General features: G+C 37.9%; 1 protein-coding gene and 1 pseudogene across 7 annotated transcripts in view; both read right to left on the minus strand.

The window, feature by feature from the left end:
* The window catches only part of UBR5 (ubiquitin protein ligase E3 component n-recognin 5), a 141,481-nt gene that overhangs the window by 31,915 nt on the left and 81,768 nt on the right, over positions 1–27,798 (minus strand). For 5 of the 7 annotated variants that reach the window (XM_060128609.1, XM_060128613.1, XM_060128610.1 and 2 more), the window contains 13 exons: positions 27,557–27,683; positions 23,469–23,620; positions 22,941–23,036; positions 22,451–22,574; positions 16,648–16,745; positions 15,692–15,840; positions 15,106–15,197; positions 6,390–6,536; positions 6,174–6,292; positions 5,960–6,086; positions 5,744–5,873; positions 4,255–4,436; positions 3,895–4,134 (listed from right to left, as the gene is read on the minus strand). In XM_060128609.1, coding sequence (XP_059984592.1) covers positions 3,895–4,134; positions 4,255–4,436; positions 5,744–5,873; positions 5,960–6,086; positions 6,174–6,292; positions 6,390–6,536; positions 15,106–15,197; positions 15,692–15,840; positions 16,648–16,745; positions 22,451–22,574; positions 22,941–23,036; positions 23,469–23,620; positions 27,557–27,683 — 1,783 coding nt within the window. The remainder of the gene's footprint in view (positions 1–3,894; positions 4,135–4,254; positions 4,437–5,743; positions 5,874–5,959; positions 6,087–6,173; positions 6,293–6,389; positions 6,537–15,105; positions 15,198–15,691; positions 15,841–16,647; positions 16,746–22,450; positions 22,575–22,940; positions 23,037–23,468; positions 23,621–27,556; positions 27,684–27,798) is intronic. The other 2 variants (XM_060128612.1, XM_060128611.1) reach the window with 1 other exon arrangement.
* Positions 1,175–1,762, minus strand: LOC132508200 (peptidyl-prolyl cis-trans isomerase D-like; annotated as a pseudogene).

Raw genomic sequence — 27,798 nt, forward strand, 5'->3', positions numbered from 1 at the left:
CTTCCCCACTTCCTGCCACAATGAAGCACCACAGTCCTGAAATCCAGTCTAACAGAAGTTGTTAAAATACTTTCAAGTTTTGGGGACTCCTATTTCCAACAGTTTGCCAGATTGTGCAGAGAAATCCCTCTTGCTACGGAACACCTAAAAATACTAAATAAAATATTTAAACAAAAACAAAGCACAACTAACTATCCTAGTGATAACGGTGCCACCATTTGCACCAGAGGTATCTGGCTGGTGTCTCTTAGGCTAGAGTTTCAGGAGCCATAGATTTCACAGGTAAAGGTCTGGGGTCTAAGCAAAATAGAAGTTATGTCATAGAAATCCCCTCTTTTGTCCCCCCCTCACATACATAAAGCCAAATATAAATCAAGAAAGAGCAACAGGTTTCAAGAGATTTACCTACATCAGCCATGGCTAGATGGGGACAGGAAAAAGTCTCTTCAGAGAACTTCTGATTACAAGACGGCACCTGTGAGAGTTTAGGACTGCAATTTGTGCTATGAAGTAGGGTGGGCTTCGGTGTTGGTTAATCCAATGCATCAACACTATCAGTAAGCACAAAGCAGCAATTTCTCTCTCTACTCTGCCATCTAATATACAGGGATATAGGAAAAAGGAAAATATCTATCTAGAATTACCTCCAAATATCTATAAACTTTAATAGCTGTGTGACGTTGAACAAATTATCTAACTGCTCTGAGCCTCAGTTTCCTCACTTCTGAAATTAGGATGATAGTGGGTATCTATTAGTTATTGGGAAAATTAAAAACAGATTTTAGATTAAATACTTAGATTAAATACATATATGATGCTTAAAGTTCCTCAAGTTCATACTAAAATTTCAGTAACCGCTGTTATTATGAGACATGGTTCTCTTTTTCTTTTTTTTTTAAAGTTTTCATCTATTTATTAAAACAAGATGTGTCTAGGAGTTTAAAATACACTGGACACCATTATCCTTTGTGAGTAATGCAGAGAGCCATTTAAAACAAAATCAACTTCACCATATTTTGTAACACTGGTCTATTAAGAGTGAATCCCTACCCATATTCCTAGACTGTAAACAATGGTAAAACACATTAGGGATCATACATAATAGACAAAACCCTTAAATTGTCTTATTTGCTTTATACAATCAATGCATATTTAAGCAAAACTGAATGCCTTATTAAGCAAACATTTTTGCATAAGCTGCCTTCTCTTTCTCTTTATCTTTCTGTGCCTTGATCTTTTGCTTGACTTTCAGCAATTCTGCCTGGATAGCTTTATCCTCTGGTGCTATCTCCTGAGCTTTCTTAAGATCAGCCAATGCTTGATCATATTTCTTTTAGTTCTTTCCATCCTTGGGCTCTACGGTACAGTGTTTCGGTATTTGCTGGATCTATTTCAAGGGCCTCCAAACAACTGTCAACTGCTCCCTGCCAATCGGACATCTTCAGTTTGCAAGCGCCGATATTCAGCACACAGCTCAAGCGACAGGCTGCAGCTTTGCTCTACCTGTGTTCTCAGTAGCAGCCTTCGAGCCTTCCACATACCTTAAAACTTTTGTGTATTTTTTAATGGCCATCTCCCAGTTCTGGGATTTGAAAAAAGTATTTCCAATGTTTTTTAAGTCTTCCATTATTAGTAAAATTTTATCTAAATCTTTTAAATCTATGTCTGCATCCTCGGGGAAGTCTGGATGACTGTCACCAGATCCATCCTTTGGAAATATTCCCCAATCACTCCCTCCCTTCAGTTCTCCGCATTCTGCAATAACACACCATTTGGTAGGTAGAGTAGAAACAGATTAATTAATAAAGACAGAAGAGTTTTAAAGAGGTGGAGGGAAGCAACATAAAAAGCAAAGCTATTCAACTCAAGACTTTACACTCAATGGAGTGATATACACCAGCAGTCCCCAACCCCCAGGCCGAGCACCACTCCTGGTCCGCGCGGCCTTTTAGGAACTGGGCCCGAACAGCAGGAGGGGGGCAGGGAGTAAGCAAAGCTTCATCTGGGGCTCCCCACTGCACGAATTACCGCCTGAACCATCCCCCCCAACCCCCACTACCGGTCCATAGAAAAACTGTCTTCCGCGAAACCGGTGCCTGGTGCCAGAAAGGTTGGGGACTGCTGATATACACCATCTACCATCCAAGATATGGGAAATCCCAAAGACTGGTCAAGTGTGTACTTTTTAAATACATTCTTGGAACACTGGTCAAAATACACCCTTATGAGGAGTGATTGTACTTTATTACAATGAAGGACTTATATCAACAGTTATAGAAAACATTAGCACTATTATCTCTTGATTATCATGAGACCTTCTGGGAAGACATCAGAGATCGGCCAAAGAACCAACCAAGAATGAAGAGGAAAGTTTAAGAGTGCACAGTATTTTAATAAAACGACTAAGAAGCAGGGCAAGCTGACAAAAAATCTTGAAAACAGTAGGAACAGGCTATGGGCATTGTTTATAGATGAGATGATCCCAAAATCTGTTCAACAGATAGAAATTTTTATGTTCTAGAACAAAACCAAGGGAAGGGTACAAAGAATTCACAAGGTGATACCCCATAAGTAATTGGGGGGCTCCTCACAGGGGATCAGGATCAGAAGCATCACACGGAACACAGAGAGGTTCTGCTAGCATAATGAGATATGGTTTGGCAAGTCTGAAAACATATAGCTCGATTTATTACAGTTTTCAGCAAATCCTGGAAGTATATCAGTGATAAGGCTACCACTGGAGAACTTTTATAGACAAACCTGGACTTTAGATTCCAGGGTGTCCTAGGAGACCAGACAATAAAGGCAAAGTTGGGATACATACTGGCATATGGAGTAATAATGAGAATAATGAGAGAGAGCACTCAACAACAACACAGATGAAAACCAAAGAACAAGTCTTGGGAAATGGCCCAAATACTAAAGAAGGGCCTTATTAACACACAGTTGTTTTCCAGAAAAGAGGAATAATGGTCTTCAGCTCCAAAAGATCCTTATTAAAACACTAGTAACACATGCACACAGTAACAAAATCAGACTTGAGAAAACCAAATAAAATAAACAAATATTTGCAAAAGATCTCTAAAACCTTGCAACTCAGAAGTGTGGCCCCTAAAGCAGAAGTATTGGCACTGTCCTACCTGAAAGTTCCTAAGAAATACAGAATCTCAGGCCCCACACAGACCTCCAGAATCAGCCTCTGCATTTTAATAAGATACCCAAATGATTTGCATGCATATTAAAATTTGAGAAGCACTGTGATAAAAGACACCAGAACATTTTAGTTTCTAAACATTCTGACTCAGCAAACTTAGAGCCTAGTTAGGGAAACTATCAAACAAACGGAAAAATGAGATTTAAGAATAAGTAATCTTATAACTAGAAACATTTTTATTGAATTGTTTTAGCCTTATCCTATATAATATAGTTGTAGAGAATATTTTTAAATGCCACCATTCTGGTTGTTTATTTACATTATATAATAACAAGCTGCCCCCTAACCCAAGGCTTTGGACACAGAGAAAGTTAACAAGGCTTTTCATTCTTCAACTTGGCCTTATAGCAGGCTATATTTAAAGGTAAGAAAAGCCAGAAAGTAATGAAGTACAGAAGTCTAAAGTAAACTTTCTTACCAGATTACTTTACTGGCATAATAAAAATAGTGCTTTTCCAAACAAACAAAAACCCCACAACTACAGATCTATTACTTTAGATGTGTAGACACATGTAGTTTTTAAAGTGCTTTTCACATGTTCCAAACTAAGTAAAATCTTTACCATTGGTTACACAAATGATCCTGTACAGGACCTGAGTGCTTATGCAAAAGTTTTAGTAACATTTGTGACATTTCCAGAGAAAGAATTAATCAGAATCTGTTACCAGACAGAAATTTACCTGCTAGACTGATCAGATGATGGTCTTGGTGGCAGTGGTTCCACTGAAAATAATTCCTCGCTGCCTTGCATGGCATCTATGCTGGTACTTGCCAGCGTAAAAGGTGCAGTTGGACGAGCAATACCCATTCTGACAGGAACAATCAGTGACTCTGCTACATTGCACAATTCTTCTACTGCGTAAGGTAACAGTGCTTGGAATACACGCTTACATTTTCCAATTGGTTGTGGAATAAAGTTGCTAGAGCAAAAAGGGAAATACAGGAATCTTCTGAATCCTTTCATATACAAAATTTTATCACTATCACAAAAAAATGTGAGCAAAATTATATAGAAGCCAAAATAAAAAAGAATGCCTTACTTTTTCTTTTTAGATGAAGCCATTTCCACACTAAGGATGACGAAAACTCTTGCAACTGATCGCAAAAACCTCATTGTTACAGCAATAGCTTCTTCTCTACGTCCCGGTGTGTATTTGTTTTGGAGTTCTTTCACTAGTGTACCTAGTAGAGTATCTAAAAGCTTTAAAAATAGTAATCCACTCTATTAATGTTGAGACATCTCCTAAGATGTTTAGACATTCATAAAGGAAAAAGTTCTAACACTTTTTCGCTATTAACATTTCATAATAAAAACATCAAAATATATTTAACCAAAACAATTACAATGTCAGTGATTAATTTATGCCACATACCCACCACCACTACGCTTGACCTACAGTGGTTCTGAAATGTCTGATTTCTTGTTTTTTAGTCTCAAACTCCTATGAATATCAATTACTATTTAGCAGAACAAAACCTAATATATCAAATCAGAGAAAGAATATATTTCACTCAGTACAGGGTACTTACCAAAACATCAGAGTAGACTCAAATATTTATATTAATATATTCATAATCCCATCCCTCTCACTTAACCATTATTACTTTCTAGTCGCATTTCTACACATGGTGTATCATAAAGTTATTAATTACAGAGAACACCCAATTCCACATTGTTTTCCCTGTTGTTTTTTAAATGTTACTTAAAATAACCTTTATTTTTAAATCACTGCATTACATTTCAGTAAGTGGTTGACTTGAGTCAATAGTCCTCTATTATCGGATCCATAAAAGTATTTGTTTTTCAATTTTGTATTATGCTGTGACACAATCTTTTTCTTTCCCATATTGTAGATTATTTTTTTATGAAAACTGAGGGCAATGTTAGTTTTATGGTTCTTGACACTGACAAGTTGTTTTCCAAAGGAGTACCAAATGCAATGCCACCTCATCAGTGTCCAAGTCTCATCAGCACTGGGTTTTACAGTTTATATTCTTTTCTAATTTCACAGCAAAAAGATATTTAAAAAAAATTCACACTGAGTTACTATTAATCTTGAACACTGCTTCATACATTTTTATACTGGTTTTTTTTTTTTTTTTTGTGGTACTAGGGCCTCTCACTGTTGTGGCCTCTCCCGTTGCGGAGCACAGGCTCCAGGCACGCAGGCTCAGCGGCCATGGCTCACGGGCCCAGCCGCTCCGCGGCACGTGGGATCCTCCCGGACCAGGGCACGAACCTGTGTCCCCTGCATCGGCAGGCGGACTCTCAACCACTGCGCCACCAGGGAAGCCCTATACTGTTGTATTTTTAATACACTCTAGGATTTTTATTTAGAATGAAAGAAGGAGCTTTCATTGATTGATCTAAAATGAGAAATTTAAATCACCCCCAAAATTCCATTCCCCTTAATGCACTATTTAATTAGAGCTTACTGGTACTTGGGAGCTTGATTAGTAAAATTATGGGAAACTACGTAAAAAAACATCCTTTTCATGTGCTTGTAAATAATTATTCAAAGGACTTACCAAAATATCTGCTGTACACTTGACTATAAGGCAGTGAGTGAAACAGTCCAACCGAATTGTGCCACTTTGCTGATTGAGGTACACTTGCTCTTCTGGCAAAAGATGGCCTATCCTGCTGCTGGCACTGAGACTTGAGGGGAAAGAAAGAATGCACTGTAATCGCCTACACTAACATGGGAAATAAATAACTCTAAAAAAATGTTAATGAATACATACGGGTCTTTATTCTCCTGTGACCCAAACATAATCATAGATTTCAAAGCATTCCAGTCCTGTAGAACACGCTCCAAGGCAAGCTGGGCAAATCTGGGGGGTTCTAAATCATGATCAGGCATATCTGAATCTAAAAAGAAAAAGAAAAGAAATAGTGGGTAAGGCAGAAATAAACATACCGCTTTTCCTATATGTCATAACTGTCAAATTAACTCACCTTCAGGATTGGCTGTTTTTCGGTTACGATCCTCCCTGATTCGAGGAGGTCTGTACTGGCAGTGCTCTACTGTCTGCCTCGCAACTGTCTGCACTAAAAAGAGTAAGAGGTGCTCTCCCCTGCAAAACAGCACATTGTTATGTGGAGGAGGAGAGGCTACTTACCTATGCTGTGCTTTTACAACTCAATTTATGTCCTAAAAATCCCACTACTTGCCTGCTATTTGGCAGAGTGACCAAATTAGTAGCAGTGAGCAGGCGATAAAGTAGATCAAGCCGAGCAGATTTCTGTCCAGCGATTAGAGTTTTACATTTACACTTCTCCCAGCAATCACAATAGGCTGTTGGGGATGTCCGTTTGAGTCTAGAAAGAATTCATACACAAGTACAAAAACAGAAATTTTTTTTAAAATACAAAGGTCTATATTGAAATTACAGAGGCGTAACTCATTAAAACTCAACAGAACCCTTGTTAACTTTTAAATGCAAAGTGTAACTGTTCACGCAACAAATAGGATTACTTTAGTGGTGTAAAGTCTGTAAAGCAACATATGAGAAGAGGTATCTTAACTGTCTTGTCAAACACCACTGTAGCATCTAGCACAGTGAGTACACCTAGTAAGCATTCAGTAAGTAAGGTGATTCTCACTTTCAGATATTTAAAACAAGGAAGACAAACTTATTAGCCAAAATTCAAGATGGCGGAGGAGTATGACGTGGAGATTACCTTCCTCCCCACAAATACGTCAGAAATACATCTACATGTGGAACAAAGCCTACAGAACACCTACTGAACGCTGGCAGAAGACCTCAGACCTCCCAAAAGGCAAGAAACCCCCCACGTACCTGGGTAGGGCAAAAGAGAAAAGGAAAAACAGAGACAAAAGGATAGGGACGGGACCGGCACCAGTGGGAGGGAGCTGTGAAGGAGGAAAGGTTTCCACACACTAGGAATTAACGGGCAGAGACGGGGGTGGGGGGTGGGGGGTGGCGGAGGGGGAAAGCTTCAGAGCCATGGAGGAGAGCGCATCAACAGGGGTGTGGAGGGCAAAGGGGATTCCCTCACAGAGGATTGGTGCCGACCAGCACTCACCAGCCTGAGAGGCTTGTGTGCTAAGCTGCCGGGGCGGGCGGGGGCTGGGAGCTGAGGTTCAGGCTTCAGAGGTCAGATCCCAGGGAGAGGACTGGGGTTGGCAGCGTGACCACAGCCTGAAGGGGGCTAGTGCGACACAGCTAGCCGGGAGGGAGTCCGGGAAAAAGGCTGGAACTGCCTAACAGGCAAGAGACCATTGTTTCGTGGTGCGAGAGGAGAGGGGATTCAGAGCACCGCCTAAACAAGCTTCAGAGAAGGGCACGAACCGCAGCTATCACCGCAGACCCCAGAGAAGGGCATGGGACGCTAAGGCTGCTGCTGCCGCCACCAAGGAGCCTGTGTGCGAGCACAGGTCACTATCCACACCTCCCCTCCCGGGAACCTGTGCAACTCGCCACTGCCAGGGTCCCGTGATCCAGGGACAATTTCCCTGGGAGAACACACGGCACACCTCAGGCTGTTACAACGTCACCCTGGCCTCTGCCGCCACAGGCTCGCCCAGCATTCCGTACCCTTCCCTCCCCCCAGACTGAGTGAGCCAGAGCCCCCTAATCAGCTGCTCCTTTTACCCCGTCCTATCTGGGTGGGGAACAGATGCCCTCAGGCGACCTACAGGCAGAGGCAGAGCCAAATCCAAAGCTGAACCCCAGGAGCTGCACGAAAAAAAGTAGAGAAAGGGAAATCTCTCCCAGCAGCCTCAGGAGCAGCAGATTAAATCTCCACAGTCAACTTGATGTACCCTGCATTTCTGGAATACCTGAATAGAAAACGAATCATCCCAAATTGAGGCGGTGGACTTTGGAAGCAACGATATATATATTTTTTTCCCTTTTTCTCTTTTTGTGAGTGTATATGTGTATGCACCTTTGTTTGATTTTGTCTGTATAGCTTTGCTTTTACCATTTGTCCTAGGGTTCTGTCCGTTTTTGGGGTTTTTTTGTATAGTTTTTAGCACTTGTTATCGTTGGTGGATTTGGTTTTTGGTTTGGTTGCTCTCTTCTTTCTTTCAATTACTTTTAAATTTTTTTCTTTTTAATAATTTTTTAAATTAATAACTTTATTTTTTTCTTTTTTTTTCCTCCCTTTTCTTCTGAGCCATGGGGCTGATAGGGTCTTTGTGCTCCAGCCGGGTATCAGGCCTGTGCCTCTGAGGTGGGAGAGCCGAGTTCCACCAGAGACCTCCCAGTTCCACGTAATATCAAACAGCAAAAGCTCTCCCACAGAACGCCATCTCAACACTGAGACCCAGCTCCACCCAACGACCAGCAAGCCACAGTGCTTGACACCCTATGCCAAACAACTAGCAAGACAGGAACACAACCCCACCCATTAGCAGAGATGCTGCCTAAAATCATAATAAGGTCACAGACACCCTAAAACACACCACCAGACGTGGTCCTGCCCACCAGAAAGATAACATGCAGCCTCATCTTCCAGAACACAGGCACCAGTGTCCTTGACCAGGAAGCCTACACAACCCACGGAACCAACCTTAGCCACTGGGGGCCGACAACAAAAACAATGGGAACTACGAAACTGCAGCCTGTGAAAAGGAGACCCCAAACACATTAAGTTAAGCAAAATGAGAAGACAGAGAAACACACAGCAGATGAAGGAGCAAGGTAAAAACCCACCAGACCAAACAAATGAAGAGGAAACAGGCAGTCTACCTGAAAAAGAATTCAAAATAATGATAGTAAAGATGATCTGAAATCTTGGAAATAGAATGGAGAAAATACAAGAAACATTTAACAAGAACCTAGAAGACCTTAAGAGCAAACAAACGATGATGAACAACACAAAATATGAAATTAAAAATTCTCTAGAAGTAATCAATAGCAGAATAACTGAGGTAGAAGAACAGATAAGTGACCTGGAAGATAAAATAGTGGAAATAACTACTGCAGAGCAGAATAAAGAAAAAAGAATGAAAAGATTTGAGGACAGTCTCAGAGACCCCTGGGACATTAAACACACCAACATTCGAATTATAGGGGTCCCAGAAGAAGAAAAGAAAAGAAAGGGACTGAGAAAGTATTTGAAGAGATTACAGTTAAAAACCTCCCTAATATGGGAAAGGAAATAGTCAATCAAGTCCAGGAAGCGCAGAGTCCCATACATGAAAAATCCAAGGAGAAACACGCCAAGACAAATATTAATCAAGCCATCAAAAATTAAATACAAGGAAAAAATGTTAAAAGCAGCAAGGGAAAAGCAACAAATAACATACAAGGTAAATCCCGTAAGGTTAACAGCTGATCTTTCAGCAGAAACTCTGCAAGCCAGAAGGGCGTGGCAGGACATAGTTTAAGTGATGAAAGGGAAAAACCTACAACCAAGATTACTCTACCCAGCAAGGATCTCATTCAGATTTGATGGAGAAATTTAAAACCTTTACAGACAAGCAAAAGCTAAGAGAAGTCAGCACCACCAAACCAGCTTTACAACAAATGCTAAAGGAACTTCTCTAGGAAGGAAACACAAGAGAAGGAAAAGACCTACAATAACAAACCCAAAACAATTAAGAAAATGGTAATAGAAACAGATATATTGATAACTACCTTAAATGTAAATGGATTAAATGCTCCAACGAAAAGACATAGACTGCATGAATGGATACAGAAACAAGACCCGTATATGTCTATGAGAGACCCACTTGAGACCTAGTGACACATACAGACTGAAAGTGAGGGGATGGAAAAAGATATTCCATGCAAATGGAAATCAAAAGAAAACTGGAGTAGCAATTCTCATATCAGACAAAACTGACTTTAAAATACAAACTATTGGGCTTCCCTGGTGGCGCAGTGGTTGAGAATCTGCCTGCCAATCCAGGCGACATGGGTTCGAGCCCTGGTCTGGGAAGATCCCACATGCCACGGAGCAACTAGCCCCCTGAGCCACAACTACTGAGCCTGCACGTCTGGAGCTTGTGCTCCGCAACAAGAGAGGCCTCGACAGTGAGAGGCCCGCGCACCGCGATGAAGAGTGGCCCCCGCTCGCCACAACTAGGGAAAGCCCTTGCACAGAAATGAAGACCAAACACAGCCAAAAATAAAGAAAGAAAGAGGCTTTTATTTAAAAAAATAAAAAATAAAATAAAATAAAATTGAAAAAATACAGACTATTATAAGAGACAAGGACACTACATAATGATCAAGGGCTCAATCCAAGAAGAAGATATAACAATTGTAAATATTTATGCACCCAACATAGGAGCACCTCAATACATAAGGCAAATGCTAACAGCCATAAAAGGGGAAATCGACAGTAACACAATCCTAGTAGGGGACTTTAACACCCCACTTTCACCAATGGACAGATCATCCAAAATGAAAATAAATAAGGAAACACGAGCTTTAAATGGCACATTAAACAAGATGGACTTAATTGATATTTATAGGACATTCCATCCAAAAACAACAGAATACACTTTCTTCTCAAGTGCTCATGGAACATTCTCCAGGACAGATCATATCTTGGGTCACAAATCATGCCTTGGTAAATTTATGAAAATTGAAATCATATCAAGTATCTTTTCCAACCACAACGCTATGAGACTAGGTATCAATTACAGGAAAAAAATCTGTAAAAAATAAAAACACATGGAGGCTAAACAATACACTACTAACCAAGAGATCACTGAAGAAATCAAAGAGGAAATCAAAAAATACCTAGAAAAAACTGACAATGAAAACACAATGACCCAAAACCTATGGGATGCAGCAAAAGCAGTTCTGAGAGGGACGTTTATAGCAATACAATCCTACCTCAAGAAACATCTCAAATAAACAACCTAACCTTACACCTAAAGCAATTAGAGAAAGAACAACAACAAAAAAAAAACCCCAAATTTAGCAGAAGGAAAGAAATCATAAAGATCAGATCAGAAATAAATGAAAAAGAAATCAAGGAAACAATAGCAAAGATCAATAAAACTAAAAGCTGGTCCTTAGAGAAGATAAAATTGATAAACCGTTAGCCAGACTCATCACAAAAAAACGGGAGAAGACTCAAATCAATAGAATTAGAAAAGAAAAATGAGAAGTAAAAACTGACACTGCAGCAATACAAAGGATCATGAGAGATGACTACAAGCAACTATATGCCAATAAAGTGGACAACCTTGAAGAAAAGGACATATTCTTAGAAAAGCATAAACTTCCAAGACTGAACCAGGAAGAAATAGAAAATATAAACAGACCAATCACAAGCACTGAAATTGAGACTGTGATTTAAAATCTTCCAACAAACAAAAGTCCAGGACCAGATGGCTTCACAGGCGAATTCTACCAAACATTTAGAGAAGAGCTAACACCAATCCTTCTCAAAATCTTCCAAGATACAGCAGAGGGAGGAATACTCCCCAACTCATTCTACGAGGCCACCATCACCCTGATACCAAAACCAGACAAAGATGTCACAAAGAAAGAAAACTACAGGTCAGTATCACTGATGAACATAGATGCAAAAATCCTCAACAAAATACTAGCAAACAGAATCCACTAAAAGGATTATATACCATGATCAAGTGGGGTTTATCCCACAAATGCAAGGATTCTTCATTATATGCAAGCCAATCAATGTGACAAAACATATTAAAAATTGAAGAATAAAAACCATATGATAATCTCAACAGATGCAGAAAAAGCTTTTGACAAAATTCAACACTCATTTATGATAAAACCCACCCACTAAGTAGGCATAGAGGGAACTTACCTCAACATAATAAAGGCCATATATGACAAACCTACAGCCAACATTGCTCTCAATGGTGAAAAACTGAAACAGTATCCTCTAAGATCATGAACAAGACAAGGTTGTCCACTCTCACCACTATTATTCAACATAGTTCTGGAAGTTTTAGCCACAGCAATCAAAGAAAAAGAAATAAAGGAATCCAAATCGGAAAAGAAAAAGTAAAACTCTCACTGCAGATGACATGATACTATACATAGAGAATCCTAAAGGTGCTACCAGAAAACTACTAGAGCTAATCAATGTATCTGGTAAAGTAGCAGGATACAAAATTAATTCACAGAAATCTCTTGCATTCCTATACACTAATGATGAAAAATCTGAAAGAGAAATTAAGGAAACACTCCCATTTACCACTGCAACAGAAAGAATAAAATACCTAGGAATAAAGCTACCTAAGGAGACAAAAGACCTGTATGCAGAAAACTACTAAGACACTGATGAAAGAAATTAAAGGTAATACAAACAGATGGAGAGATATACCATGTTCTTGGATTGGAAGAATCAACACTGTGAAAATGGCTATACTACCCAAAGCAATCTGCAGATTCAATGCAATCCCTATCAAACTACCAATGGCATTTTTCACAGAACTAGAACGAAAATTTCACAATCTGTATGGAAACACAAAAGACCCCATATATAGCCAATGCAATCTTGAGAAAGAAAAATGGAGCTGGAGGAATCAGGCTCCCAGACTTCAGACTATACTACAAAGCTACAGTAATCAAGAGAGTATGGTACCGGCACAAAAACAGAAATATAGATCAATGGAACAGGATAGAAAGCCCAGAGATAAACCCATGCACATATGGTCACCTTATTTTTGATAAAGGAGACAAGAATATACAATGGAGAAAAGACAGCCTCTTCAATAGGTGGTGCTGGGAAAACTGGATAGCTAAATGTAAAAGAATGAAATTATAACACTCCCTAACACCATACACAAAAATAAACTCAAAATGGATTAAAGACCTAAATGTAAGGCCAGAAACTATCAAACTCTTAGAGGAAAACATAGGCAGAACACTCTATGACATAAATCACAGCAAGATCCTTTCTGACCCACCTCCTGGAGAAATGGAAATAAAAATAAACAAATGGGACCTAATGAAACTTCAAAGCTTTTGCACAGCAAAGGAAACCATAAACAAGATGAAAAGACAACCGTCAGAATGCGAGAAAATATTTGCAAATGAAGCAACTGATAAAGGATTAATCTCCAAAATTTACAAGCAGCTCATGCAGCTCAATATCAAAAAAACAAACAACCCAATCCAAAAACGGGCAGAAGACCTAAACAGACATTTCTCCAAAGAAGATATACAGATTGCCAACAAACACATGAAAGGTTGCTCAACATCACTAATCATCAGAGAAATGCAAATCAAAACTACAATGAGGTATCACCTCACACCAGTCAGAATGGCCATCATCATAAAATCTTCAAACAATAAATGCTGGAGAGGGTGTGGAGAAAAGGGAACCCTCTTGCACTGCTGGTGGAAATGTAAACTGATTCAGCCACTATGGAGAACAGTATGGAGTTTCCTTAAAAAACTAAAAATAGAACTACCATATGACCCAGCAATCCCACTACTGGGCATATTCCCTGAGAAAACCATAATTCAAAATGAGTCATGTACCACAATGTTCACTGCTGCTCTATTTACAATAGCCAAGACATGGAAGCAACCTAAGTGTCCATCAACAGATGAATGGATAAAGAAGATGTGGCACATATATACAATGGAATACTACTCAGCCAGAAAAAGAAACGAAGTTGAGTTATTTGTAGTGAGGTGGATGGACCTAGAGTCTGGCATACAGAGTGAAGTAAGGCAGAAAGAGAAAAACAAATACCGTATGCTAACACATATATATGGAATCTAAAGAAAAAATAAAGGTTCTGAAGAACCTAGGGGCAGGACAGGAATAAAGACCCAGACGTACAGAACGGACTTGAGGACACAGGGAGGGGGAAGAGTAAGCTGGGACGAAGTGAGAGAGTGGCACGGACACATATACACTACCAAATGTAAAGTAGATACCTAGTGGGAAGCAGCTGCATAGCACAGTGAGATCAGCTCAGTGCTCTGTGACCACCTAGAGGGGTGGGATAGGGAGGGTGGGAGGGAGACTCAAGAGGGAGGAGATATGGGGATATATGTATATGTATAGGTGATTCACTTCGTTATAAAGCAGAAACTAACACACCATTGTAAAGCAATTATACTCCAATAAAGATGTTAAAAAGAAAATAAATAAAGCACAATAGATGATTTTTACAAAGCAATTCTCTATTTAAACTATTTTTACATCCACACCTGTGGCACAGCTATAGCCGATGTCCCTACTGGGACTCTGAGGCACTGCAAATGTTAGTGCTGGGATAATTTTATTGCTTCTTAGGTCTGTGAAAACTAAGAAACTAACCATAGCAACTCTATCGCTGGATGAAGGTTATTACATTTAGTTTAAGAAGTAAACAAGGCACGGGCTTCCCTGGTGGCACAGTGGTTGAGAGTCCGCCTGCCAATGCAGGGGACACGGGTTCGTGCCCCGGTCCGGGAAGATCCTACATGCCGCGGAGCGGCTAAGCCCGTGAGCCATGGCTGCTGAGCGTCCGGAGCCTGTGCTCCGCAACGGGAGAGGCCCGCGTACCGCAAAAAAAAAAAAACAAGGCACATACCAAACCATGATTCCCTTAATGCCTTCAGAGGTTTCCTGCTAATACACCCTACTACAGGGGGGCCTGAGACTTTGGCTGGAGAACGCAGACAGAAACATTCTGTATATATGTTTCTTAAAAGACTGATTCTAGTCACAATGTACGATCACATATTTCTTGCACATTAGGCTAGTTTTATGTAAAGAGTAGAACTTGCAAACAAACATTGCAAAGTACTCTTTAAATCAAAAACTATGTTTTAATACACACAGTGGCTTAACGTGGGCAACCTGACAGAACCTCATGCTTTCTGAATAATGAAACAAAGCATGACTCAGTACAGATTATTTTAATATGGGAATATGAATCTAAGTAGTTTACAATATTAAAGAAAACTAAAGTCACACTCACTTGCAATCATGACCTTTATGACAAACCCTTGCACATTCTGTACAACAACAGAGGGACTCCAGCAAGCCACAGGTACGACACTCAAAAATATCCTAAAATGAAAAGGATATACTTTTTAGAAAAATGATATGTATGTCTCATCACAATAATTATTTCTGGTATTTTCTAAAACAATTCAATCACAACAACAGCAGAGCAAAATTAATGTGCTCTGGGAAACAGTCACAGATGGGTACACAAATGGGAATCAAATATTACCAGAAGGGCAAAAATAATCTGTATCATCCAAAAAAAGGCATAACAGTTATAAAATCTAAATCAAGAGCTGTGAATCAGGTTATACTACCCAGCGAAGATTTCTAATTTTTATGACAGCCCGTAACTGGTGTTAACAGTCAACTCCTTTGCCTCATTTATTTAGGAATTAAATACAAATTAATTTTCTTTGGAGAATTTTGTAACTCAGGAGTAAAAGGAAATACCAGACTTGCAATTCCAAAGCTAAGAACTATAACTCTAGTGATGGTCAAAGGGAAGAAAAGAAAACCTAGATAGCATAAATATAGGGAAATATAAAATAACTTACCTGGTTAATGTGCTCTGCTCCAGTCCATGTAAAACTGCAGGTATCATTACAACATAAGACATATAAAGGAGAGTCATCAGGGTTGGTACCTGATGGGCAAACCATGCCCATAAATACATCTTCCTCTTTTTCACTTGAGGACACTTCAGCTAAAAAGATTAAAAACATAATAGTTCATACATCAAGAAAAGACTTACAGCCATCTACTCCTTTCCTCAAATGGAAAAGCTCTAACATTTACATAGTATAAATAAGAAACTACTATATATTAATAAAATAAATTGACATACAAAGTCAACAATGCAAGGAAATCTAGTCAATTCTGGTGCAAAGTAAAGCAAAGCATAATTATATCATAACCACATATGAGGACAATACAAATACATCAAACATCAGCCTTCTGAGTCATTAGCTCTACCTCATGCAGTTAAGATTCAAGTTCTAGCTCTACTTAACAAATTATAGACAATCACATAATTTATTCATAGCCAGTATTTTTTAAAAGATAACTACTAAATCTTTTAAAGGCTGGCTGGCAGGAACTGATATTCCTTAATGCTTTCTGTTAGGCAGTAAATCCAAGTCAGAAAGAACAGTAAGACTTCTGGCCTGTTCTTTCCATAAAATTTTATCACTAACACGAATTAACACGTGGACAGGTTCTAAGAGTAATCCATCTTTTCTTTCAAAAGATTAATCATTACACAATCCATTATGGAATTTTTTTTTAATTGAAGGAAATTTATACCAGCTGCTTTTTGATGGAAAGTTAGAAGGTACATTATGCTTGAAAAAAGTATAAGCATATGAATTTCATAAACATAAGCAAAAGAATTATCTTGACAGTTTCTAATCAGTATCATTTCCATATACAGAAATTAGGTTTGAATAATTATAGAAGAGAATCTATTCAAATTAAAAAATAAGCAACCCTTTTAGAACTTGAAATAAATTACCTTTTGCAATTTTCTGGGCTGTTTCTAAAATGGTAATTGCAGCAGGATAAGCTCGGCCACTTACAGCTGACATAAATGGGGTCATACCTCTTGCATCCCTAAAATGAGAAAAATTGTATATAAAAATATTATCAATTACTGTCCTTCCTGATTATGAAAGTTAACATATGTTCATGATCAAACAAAAAAACAGTTTTGTCTTAGTAAATAATGTCTCACCATTCAAAGAAAACCATCAGTGGTATTTTCTGGCCTCATATTACCTCACTTAAAGCCACTTTGTGGAACCTCTGTCTCTCTAAACCATGGTCTACTTTCTTGGCTTTAGTGACACTAAAGAATAGACCAGCAAGGGCTCTGGAGTAAACTAACACTTTCTAGACGTGAGCATAGTAACAGGCTCTATCTCAAGCTATTGTGAGGAGGATTATATGAATTATTACTTAAAAGGTTTCAGCACAGTGCCTAGCAAAAAACAAGTATTCAGTTAAGTGTTAGCTATTATTATTACGAGTTTCCTCTTTAAAATGTATTTAAACATTCTTCACTGAATTTCTATTTCCTCCTAGACCCCTCACATTTCCCAGAAGTCAGTCCTCAGCCGTTTGTGCCTCTCTCTCTCTTCTGCCATAGCAACCACCACTTCTCTCACAATAATATGGTTCCAACACCTACACTTGTTTACTTGATAAGCCTACTTGGGATTTCCCAGTGGTATCTTACATTCAATGTGTCTAAAACTCAAATCATCTTTCTCCGCAAACCTGCTCTCTACCTGACTTATCTATGTCACCCAACAGTATCACTGTCCCAAGTAACTTCAGACAAAAATTTTGGTTCTTCACAAAGTATTCCTTCTAAAGCAATTTTTAAACTTCTGCATCTCATCTTTCTTTTCCATTTTCAACAACTCAATAGTTCAGTTTATTACAACACACATATTAAAGGCTATGACAGACATATAAACATAGCTTTGACTCTGGTTTCTACTCTTGCCTATTTTCATCTCTTTTATACCACCATCTCATTACTATTCTTATAATCCCACTTTGATACTATTACAATCTAACAAAGGCCATTATTGAGAGGATTCAAGCCCAAAGAACAGAGACCAAAGTAGTGATTTTAACCTATTTTTTTCAGATCCACTGGCTGTTGTTCTCTTCTTTCTAATCCTCCACTCTGAATTGGATGAATTACTGTTCCTCATAATATTCATACTTCTCCATGTTGTTGTTCCCTCTTCTCCCTATTTCTCATGGTTCTACTCAAACTTCATTTTCATGAAGCTGCTTACTGTAGAATAAACATACTTCTCCCTTCTGTTTACTCCAAAACACACTTATGTATCCCTTTAGCCAGATTCAACCAAGAAAAAAGCTCAAATAAATAAAATCAGAATTGAAAGAGAAGTTACAACCAAGATCAAACAAATACAAAGGATCATAAGAAATTTACTGTGAACGATTACACACCAATAAAATGGACAACTTAGAAGAAATGGATAAACTCCTAGAAACATACAATCTCCCAAGACTGAATCAGAAAGAAATAGAAAATATGAGCAGAATGATTACCAGTAATAAAATTGAATCGGTAATTTAAAAACTCCCAACAAACAAAGGTCCATGACCAGACAGCTTCAGAGGTGAATTCTACCAAACATTTAAGCGGTTAACACCTATCCTTCTCAAACCATTCCCCAAAAAATTAAGAGGAAGAAATGCTTCCACACTCATCCTACAAGGCCAGCATCGCCTTGATACCAAAACCCAAGACATCACAAAACATTTTAATTAATTAATCAATCACAGGCCAATATCAATGATGAACAGAGATGCAAAAATCCTCAACAAAATATCAGCAAACCAAATTCAGCAATAATGGAAAGGATGATATACCATGATGAAGCAGGGGATTTATCTCAGGATGCAAGTACGGTTCAATATCCACAAATCAATCAACATGATACACATCAACAAACTGAAAAATAAAATTGTATCATCACCGCAGTAGAAGCAGAGAAGGATTCTGACAGAATTCAACATCCACTTATGATAGAAACTCTCCAGAAAGTGGGTACAGAGGGAACATACCTCAACATAGTAAGTGCCACATATTGGCAGGCCCACAGTTAACATAATAAAAGGTGAAAAGTTGAAAGCATTTCCTCGAAGATCAGGAACAAGAAAAGGATGCCCACTCTCACCACTTTCATTCAACGAAGTATTTTAAGGCCTAGCCACAGCAATTAGATAAGAAAAAGAACAAAAAGGCATCCAAATTGGAAAGATGGAAGTAAAATTATCACTGTTTGTAGATGACATATACTACATACAGAAAACCCTAAAGATTCCACCCAAAAGCAATTAGAACTAATAAATGAATTGAGTAAAGTTGCAGGAAACAAAATTAATATGCAGAAATCTACTGCATTTGTATACACTAAAAACAAACTATCAGAAAGAGAAATTAAGAAAACAATCCCATTTACAATTGCATCAAAAATAACAAACTACCTAGGAATACATCTAATCAAGGAGGTAGAAGACCTGTACTTGGAATATGTGGAATACTATAAGACATTGATGAAAGAAATTGAAGATGACCAGAAATGGAAAAATAAACCTTGCTCATGGATTGGAAGAATCAGTATTACTGAAATGACCATACTACTTAAAGCAATCTACAGATTTAATGCAATCCCTATCAAAATACACATGACATTTTTCTAAGAACTAGAACAAATAATCATCAAATTTATATGGAACCATGAAAGACCCCAAAACAGCCACAGCAATCTTGAGGGAAAAAAACCCAAAGCTGGAGGCATCATGTTCCCTGATTTCAAACAGTACTACAAACCTGTATTAATCAAATAGTATGGTACTAGCATAAAAAAAGACACAGAGATCAATGGAACAGAAGAGAGGGCCTTGCAAAAATAAAAAACTCAAAACACCTTGTACTAAATAGGGAAGGTGACATAAGGGTCAAGGCTGGGAGTCCCTGTTCTGTAATAAAGACACATACCAGGGCTGGAATTCCAGCTATGCCACTCACTAGTTTTGTGAGCCTGGGCAAGTTAATTAACCCATGACAAAGGAGGCAAGAATATATAATGGGGACAGTCTCTTCAATAAATAGTGTTGACAAAATTGGACAGCTAACTGCAAAAGCATCAAACTGGACTACTTTCTCACACCATATAAAAAAATAAATTCGAAGTGGATTAGAGACTTAAATGTACGACCTGAACCCATAGAACTCCTACAAGAAAGCACAGGCAGTATGCTCTTCGACACTGGTCTTAGTTTTATTTTTTTGGATCTGCCTCTTCAGGCAAGGAAAACAAAAGCAAAATCAAACAAACAGGACTACATCAAACTAAAAAGTTTCTGAGGAAACCACCAACAAAATGAAAAGCCCACCTACTGAACAGGAGAAGATATTTGCCCATGATATATCCAATAAGGGACTGATATCCAAAATATACAAAGAACTCATACAATTCAACATCAAACAAACCCATCTGATTAAAAACTGGGCCGGAGACCTGAACAGACATTTTTCCAAATAAGACATACGACAGATGGCCAACACACACGTGAATAAGTTCAACATCATTAGTCATCAGGGAAATGCAAATCAAAACCACAGTAAGATACTACCTCACATCTGTCAGAATGGCTATTATCAAAAAAGACAACAAATAACAAGTGTTGGCGAGGTTGTGGAGAAAAGGGAAGCCTCTTGCATAAACAGACTCATAGATGCAGAGAACAAACTAGTGGTTGCCAGAGGGCAGGGGGTTAGGAGAATGAGTGAAATAGGTGAGGTACAAACTTCCAGTTATAAAATAAGTCATGAGGACAGCATAGGGAATATAATCAATAACACTGTAGTAACTTTGTATGGTGACAGATGGTAACTACACTTATCGTGGTGGTCATTTTGTAATGTAAAAAAATATCAAATCAGTACGTTGTACACCTGAAACTAACATAATAAGTCAATTATACTTCAATAAAAAAAGAAGAAAAAACCCTTTTCTTACTGAGTCATCTCCATGGTAAATAATTCCCAGATACATCACTTAGGAAACTGTGTTAGCAACTCTAGGAAATTCTCCTGTATCTGTAGTATAAAAAAGCAAAAAGGGCCAGTTTGATCATCTCTATACTTATCACCTAAAAGTCAGGCAAAAGAACACTGCCTCTGGGCTTCCCTGGTGGCGCAGTGGTTGAGAGTCCGCCTGCCGATGCAGGGGACACGGGTTTGTGCCCCGGTCCGGGAAGATCCCACATGCCGTGGAGTGGCTGGGCCCGTGAGCCATGGCCGCTGAGCCTGCGCTCCCAACCGCAACGGGAGAGGCCGTAACAGTGAGAGGCCCGCATAGAGCAAAAAAAAAAAAAAAAAAAAAAAAAGAACACTGCCTCTCCTAGTAACATCAGCTTATGAATACAGTGGCATATTGGGTGTTTTCCAGATATTTTATGTTTTTTAGATAAAGGAGGAAAAAGTCAACCACTGTGAGGGTACTAAAATAAAGCACTAGTGAAACAGAAATGAACTGTAGAAATATAAAATGAATTAACAACAAAGAGAAAGGGAATAAGAACATAAAATAACTTTTTAGACACCACCACGAGGAAATTATACAAAGATAATATGATTAAAAACACCATAAATGCAAAAAAATGACAATTGAGAAAATAAAAACAGAAAGATATACTGTATGTATCCATATATAAACCATTTTTATCTATGCCTCAAACCACTAATAAATTATTAAGATGCTTCTGTCATAATAACTCTGTTTATAATCCAATGACTTATTTTACTAGTGTGGGGCAGCCTTCATTAAATCATAATTTCATAAATTTGGTCATTTTCATCCAAAGGGCAGTAAGACTTAAACATGAAAACTCCCTCGCCCTCAAAGATAAAAAAACTCATAACACCTTCTTGTACTAAATAGGGAAGGTGACATAAGGGTCAAGGCTGGGAGTCCCAGTTCTGTAATAAAGACACATACCAGGGCTGGAATTCCAGCTATGCCACTCAATAGTTTTGTGAGCCTGGGCAAGTTAATTAACCTCTAAGCCCACTGCTGCAAATGTAAAGTGGGGATAACATTATCTACTCCAGACAGTTATATCTAGAATAAGAGTTAATGCAAGTAGAGCTTGGCACAGATTAATAACTATTATAAAAACACTCATCATTATGAGTTTGTAAAGGAAGATAAACAATCAAGTTGCAGGTAGAGATGTAACCTATTAACGATTAATGAGCACTTACAACAGAATACTTATCAAAAGCTCTGTATGATCTCATGATGATTCCGTAAGCCAAGATTTCCAAAGAAACCATAAGAATCATCCTTGGATTTTCACAATACAGATTCCAGGCCCCATTTCAGACCTGCTGAGTTATACTTCTAGTGTAGAGCTTGGGGAAGAATGTGTATAATTTTTAAAGTTCTCCAGGTGACAGTGATATAACTAATTTATGGATTCAACATCTGAGAGCAACTATACTGTGATCTTTTTAACATATAAATATACACCCTCATCAAGCTAACATAAAATCAAACTATTCATTTAGTGTACCCTGTATTATATCGAGAAGGCCTCTTTCACTAAAGAGAGCTTACTTAGTAACATGGAAAATACAATGCTAGATTCCGATAAATTTTAAATTCAATTAAAATAATTTTGTTCCATATGTTGCAAGATCAACTTAACAGTAAAAGGAGTAAAGCTAAATCTTCATATCAAAAGTATATTAAACTTCTTACTTGGCAGAGAGAAGTTCTCGTAGATAGGGCTGTAGGACAACACTGTCACATAACAATTTTAATATAAAATGAGCGTTGGCCTTTCGATCCTTGGATTCTACTACAGATGGCTCTGTGGAAGGACCTGTAATTAAGCAGATCCACTTGGTAACAAAAGTGTTCAAAACAGAGTGAAAGACTGTTCTAGAATAATATACCGAGTATCTATCAAATAAACCACAAGAAAAATATTTGAGTATTGGTAACAAATTAATAACTTCATTACAGAGAATTTAAACACATTAACACATTTTATAAATCTCAACTGATGAAATATATGCACATACACACCACAACTTCACTGATATACAGAAGATAAGTCACAGAATTAGGTATTTTTCAAGCCAAGAAGTCTCCTTGAGATAAAGTGTAGAACTGTAGAAACCTATATACAAAGTGTTTAGTTTTATCTTCCAAATGCCTAGGTAGATAAAATAGTAGAGATTCTCACCTGGAATGGTGGAGGTGCTTGGTCCTTGACCGGTGCCAGTCGCTGCTGTGGTAAGAGATCCCACAGCAGGGGCCAGGATAAAATCAATGTCACCATCTTTCAGTAAACAGAACAGCAGGATGTACATCATTATAGGCAACATATCCCTAACATGTTCTTTTAACTGGCCTTAAGGCTTTTCTCTGCAAGCCAAAGGTGAAATCGGACAGAGGCTTAAGTGGATGCTTCTTTTCCAAACTATAATAGAAGGAATCCACTAGGCAAACTATTGACTTATCTTGATATATTATTAGCTAGCTTCTTACCAGTATAGAAATATGTATTTCAGCAGAAGAGGGATATCTAACAAGACTTTCTAGAATTTTTAAGTTACAAACATCTTAAACCAAATCTATGTAAGCTAGTTATAATACTCATTATGCTAATTTTAACAATTTCAGATTTCTAAATATCCCACTGAAATGTTTATTTCTTTTCTTTCACGACCCTGTCTTTTTGTTAAACACTGAATAAAATAACAGATCTTACCAGGATCCATTGCAGGAGGGTCAGGAACCCAACTAGGGGGAGCTATGGGGGGTGAAACTGGATCTTGGTGGTCACTGGATGAAGCTCCAGCTTCATGTCTACCCAAACCAGCCGCTCTCAATGAACGTCTCATCATTTCCCGTAATCTCAAACTAGAAGAACATGGACAAAATCAGAGCTCACTACCACGTCTAAGTGTAAGGATAAGGTGCACAGAACTTCTCATCTGAGATGAAAGTTTGTTCTACAGGCAAATACTCCAGGCAGGAAAGTGAAGTACAAATGCCAATTCTGGAATCACAGAATAAGTCAGCAAGGGATAGAAATGGAACTGGGGGATCCTAGTATCCAGTTCAGCACTAAAACCACTATATTAAGCTCCCACAGAAACTTAAGCACCGGGAACAAAAGTTGCAGTGAAGTTAAGATTAGGAAATAATCTTTCATACAGTTAAGATAAATGAACAGCTGAACATTAAAACAAAAAAAAATTCTGTCCCCTGTTTATCATCAGTAAGAATTAAGTTCAATAGTAGACATTAGCAAAACATACTGATTAGCACAAAACCAATACTGTTAGCCCACTAAACCCCTTTTCTGTGCTCTCAAAAGCAATGGAACTAATATCCACACAGTAAGTAGTTTTCAAACAAAGACCAATTTAGGTTTATTTTTTATACAAAAAAGTTTTTTTAACAGTACAACTTCATCCCAAGGAAATTAATGAATGAAACTGGAGCTTGTAAAATGTGTTGTTAGATTAATATCTGGGCGTGATTTTTTTTTCTCCTGCTATACAGGTGTGCACATCGCTAAAAAGATAAAGAAATAATCACAAACACAGACCTCATTAGGGGAACTAGTAAACTACCTGTACAAAAATCTATACCTCTGAATAAAAGCTTACAAAGGCTACAAAATTAACACATTAAAAACTAGCAGCAATTAAGAGAGAGCACATAAGGCAAATCCTTTCACTTGGCCACAATTTTAGAGCTTCTAAATGAATAAAGAGTAAGAATTCAATTTTAAGGGCCAGGCAACACATAAGGGACTGCTTTCTCCCAGGCAGATTTAATCCCAAAGACATGACATTTCTGATGTGAAAAACCTAACACCTTACCAGGTGAGCATTATATGTCTGCAAATAAGTAATTCAGAAATATTTGTATTAATGTTTGACTCTCTAATTATTATTTAATCCGAGGGTAAGTGTGTTTTTCCATAGCAATACATTTTCAGTTTTATGAGTAAAATTTTTTAAAAATGCATTTAGAAGCTACTTTCAGGAACCCATCTATTTTATAAGGCTTGTGTATGATGATGTACCTTGGGGAAGAGAAACATTTTTTGGAAGATTCTACAAAGTAAATTTTAATGTCTCAAAAAATATACTAGCTATTATAGTACGCACTATTAAAAAATACCTATAGTTAATTCTTTTATGGTACTGGTGTCTTCTCTCTCCCAATTTAGAAATCTTTGAGTTCAAGAGTTTTTATAATATGGAAGGGAGCAGGGAACAGTGATTATGATTCTTTCAGTCAAGGTCACTTCCCTGTCCAAGATATCACCCAAAGAGCATGGCAGGCTCCTTACCAGTAACAGCACACACCCGGGTGACTTCACACTGTGATGCTCCTACACAATTTTAAATAAGCTCAACATAGACACTTGGTATCCTAATGTGTCTTACTCAAAACACACAGAGAGAAAAAAATCAGCGGTAATTGGGAGGCACTGCAAATAACCTGAAAATAAATGCATGTTTTGGGCTTATCAAGAAGAATGCTTACACCAGGGTCACAAACACAATGCCTACTGGGCCTGGAAAGTAAAATAAACTGAGGAAAGGGCAGTCAGGTGTAAGAAGTAGGGGGTCATGGCAAACTAGAGGCATACATGCTCATCTAAAGGCATTCAAATTTTAAAGAAAAAAAAATTTTAACATTGCACAGGCCAAACAAAACATATATGGGCTATTCTCCAACCTCTAGCCTAGAGCACATTAAGAATAAATGAAGATAAATTGAGACCATAGTCTCATCTTGAACTTGCAAACTCCCAACTTTGTTGTTGTGATGTAGTCAATTCAATATTATATGAGGGGGTCATTCCTTGTCATTTAAAAAAATTGTCCTCTACCTCTTTTCTTCATTAGGTCTTGGGAACATTTTTAAGTACAATGCCCAGCTCCTCATACAGATTCTTTCACAACAAAAAACAAAAAAAACAAAAAAAAGAAAATTATTCTTCAAGATGTTGTACACAATTCATGAAGATTCACCTGTATCCTCAGTGGCTGAGGACAATACTGAGGAGATACCACCTTGGCTGCTAAGATTCAGAGTTTTGACATTTCTTCGTATAGGCTTGCCTGGAGTCATCGTATTTTCTGACAATATGGAAGAATTCAAGGTTGATGTAATTTCCTCTTTGTAAGCACGTTATATCCATGCTACAGAAGCCTTAGAATCCAGTCATGTTCAAACATACCACTGTGACAAAAAAGCGAAGGTCATGTGTCTTCCAGATTAATAATCTCTAGAGTACATACACCTGCAATCAGATGCATCAATCAAGCTTTCCACTAAATCTGCCCTTTGTACTCAGGCACTATTGAGTCACATAACAAAACTTCTGAGTCAAATCATCATCTGAAGGCATTTAACAGTACTCCATTCAATATTGAAATTGCATCAGTTTTGAGCTTACAGCTCATGAATCCCAGCCTGCATACTCATCAAGGGGTATCGCCTAGAAAATCCATTGTAGGCTAGAGGAGGGTTTCACTTCAATGAAGCAGAGTCTGTGGACTTCCTACTGCCCGGCGTGGATAATAAGACTCCTGTGCTTTCATCTGTTCAACCGGCAGCCCTGAGTTTGAACTGGTTAAGAGCACTGCAGTGAAATCTTCGGCAAATGCCTCAAAGGAGCTTACTCTGCAAATTATTTCTGTGAGCAACACATCACCCACTCTTGAAGCTCCTTTTAGTCTTTGCCTTCAAAATAATCCTTACATGAAAAAAAGATGGCAGCACTGGCATTGGACCAACCATATCAGAGTCCAACTTGATTTGCACCTGTATTTTCCCTGAGGAAATGAAATACCTGAAATAATTCAGACACTAATTTCTTCATGAAGAATTTAAGTTGTTTTCCAGTTTAGACCAAACATTTTGCCTAGTGTAGTCCTAAACAAATGATAATTTCCATTTTGCATAGTCTACATAATGTTTCTGTACTATTTTAAATTATAATTTGGTTACCCATAACTACTTTTTGATAAACCTCACTTCAGGATGTTTTTGAACCTGGGAAGCTATCAAGTTGGAACCAATTTTAGAAGAATCATTTTTAAAGGGAAAGTTGAATATAGAACAGAAAATAAGCAAAAGAGTGTCTTCGTTTTAAGTAGACTTTACAACCTATCACATTAGCACAGTGAGCAGTGCTTCCATTAATGATTTGTGAAGTATCCAAGAATTTTGGCTCTCATGTCTAATATAAATGTGTTTTCCTTCAGGGGAAAAAAAAAAACTACAGACAGCTGTATCCTGAATTCTTTATAGTCTTCATCTATTCAAACATCTAGTAATTTTTAATGTGTTATAAAGTGTCCATCTCACAACTCAGAAAGCCTGAAAATTTAAAATACCAAACATTCATAATATACATCAGCCTTTCATTTCTTCCCAGATCTTTAGGACGTCTGAGAAACTGAGCTAAGTAAACAATCTGAAAATAAAAGATTGAGGTTCTCTCAATTATTATATTACTTGTTCTCCAACTAAAGAAAATTACTTCCTAGGAAACACGAATGATGAGTTTAAAACACATTCAAAGAATCAAGTTTGAACTACTTGTCTAAATTACCTCAAATTTTTGAAGGACCCTAGGTCCTACTGTTTTACACCTAAACTCTAACTAGATATTGTCAGGTATTTTTCCCAGGTTGATATTGGGAGGAACAAAAACAAAACAAAAGGACCCACCAATTCATGCATATGATAGGAAAGAGATACATTTCTTTCTGTACTTGGATTATGTTTCCACCAATTAAACTTTCCTGGTAAAAATCACATTACCTTCGGCTACTTGATGATCCAGCCCGATTACCTGGGCCATTACTTGAAACAACTGATATTGCATTTGCGATGGCCTCAACAGCAGAAAGCCTTTCTGCAAATGTATTTCTTTCAGAGCGCTCTGCTTCTGAAACATAAGAGAAAAAAATTAGGATCAATTTAAACTTCAAAAATAACTAAGAGATGAAGTATGTACAGGCCATTAAATGCTAACTGCTAAGTGTTTTAGTATTCTAATTCAC

The sequence above is a fragment of the Lagenorhynchus albirostris genome, chromosome 17 (genome assembly GCF_949774975.1).
Source record: "Lagenorhynchus albirostris chromosome 17, mLagAlb1.1, whole genome shotgun sequence".
Taxonomy (NCBI): Eukaryota; Metazoa; Chordata; class Mammalia; order Artiodactyla; family Delphinidae; genus Lagenorhynchus; species Lagenorhynchus albirostris.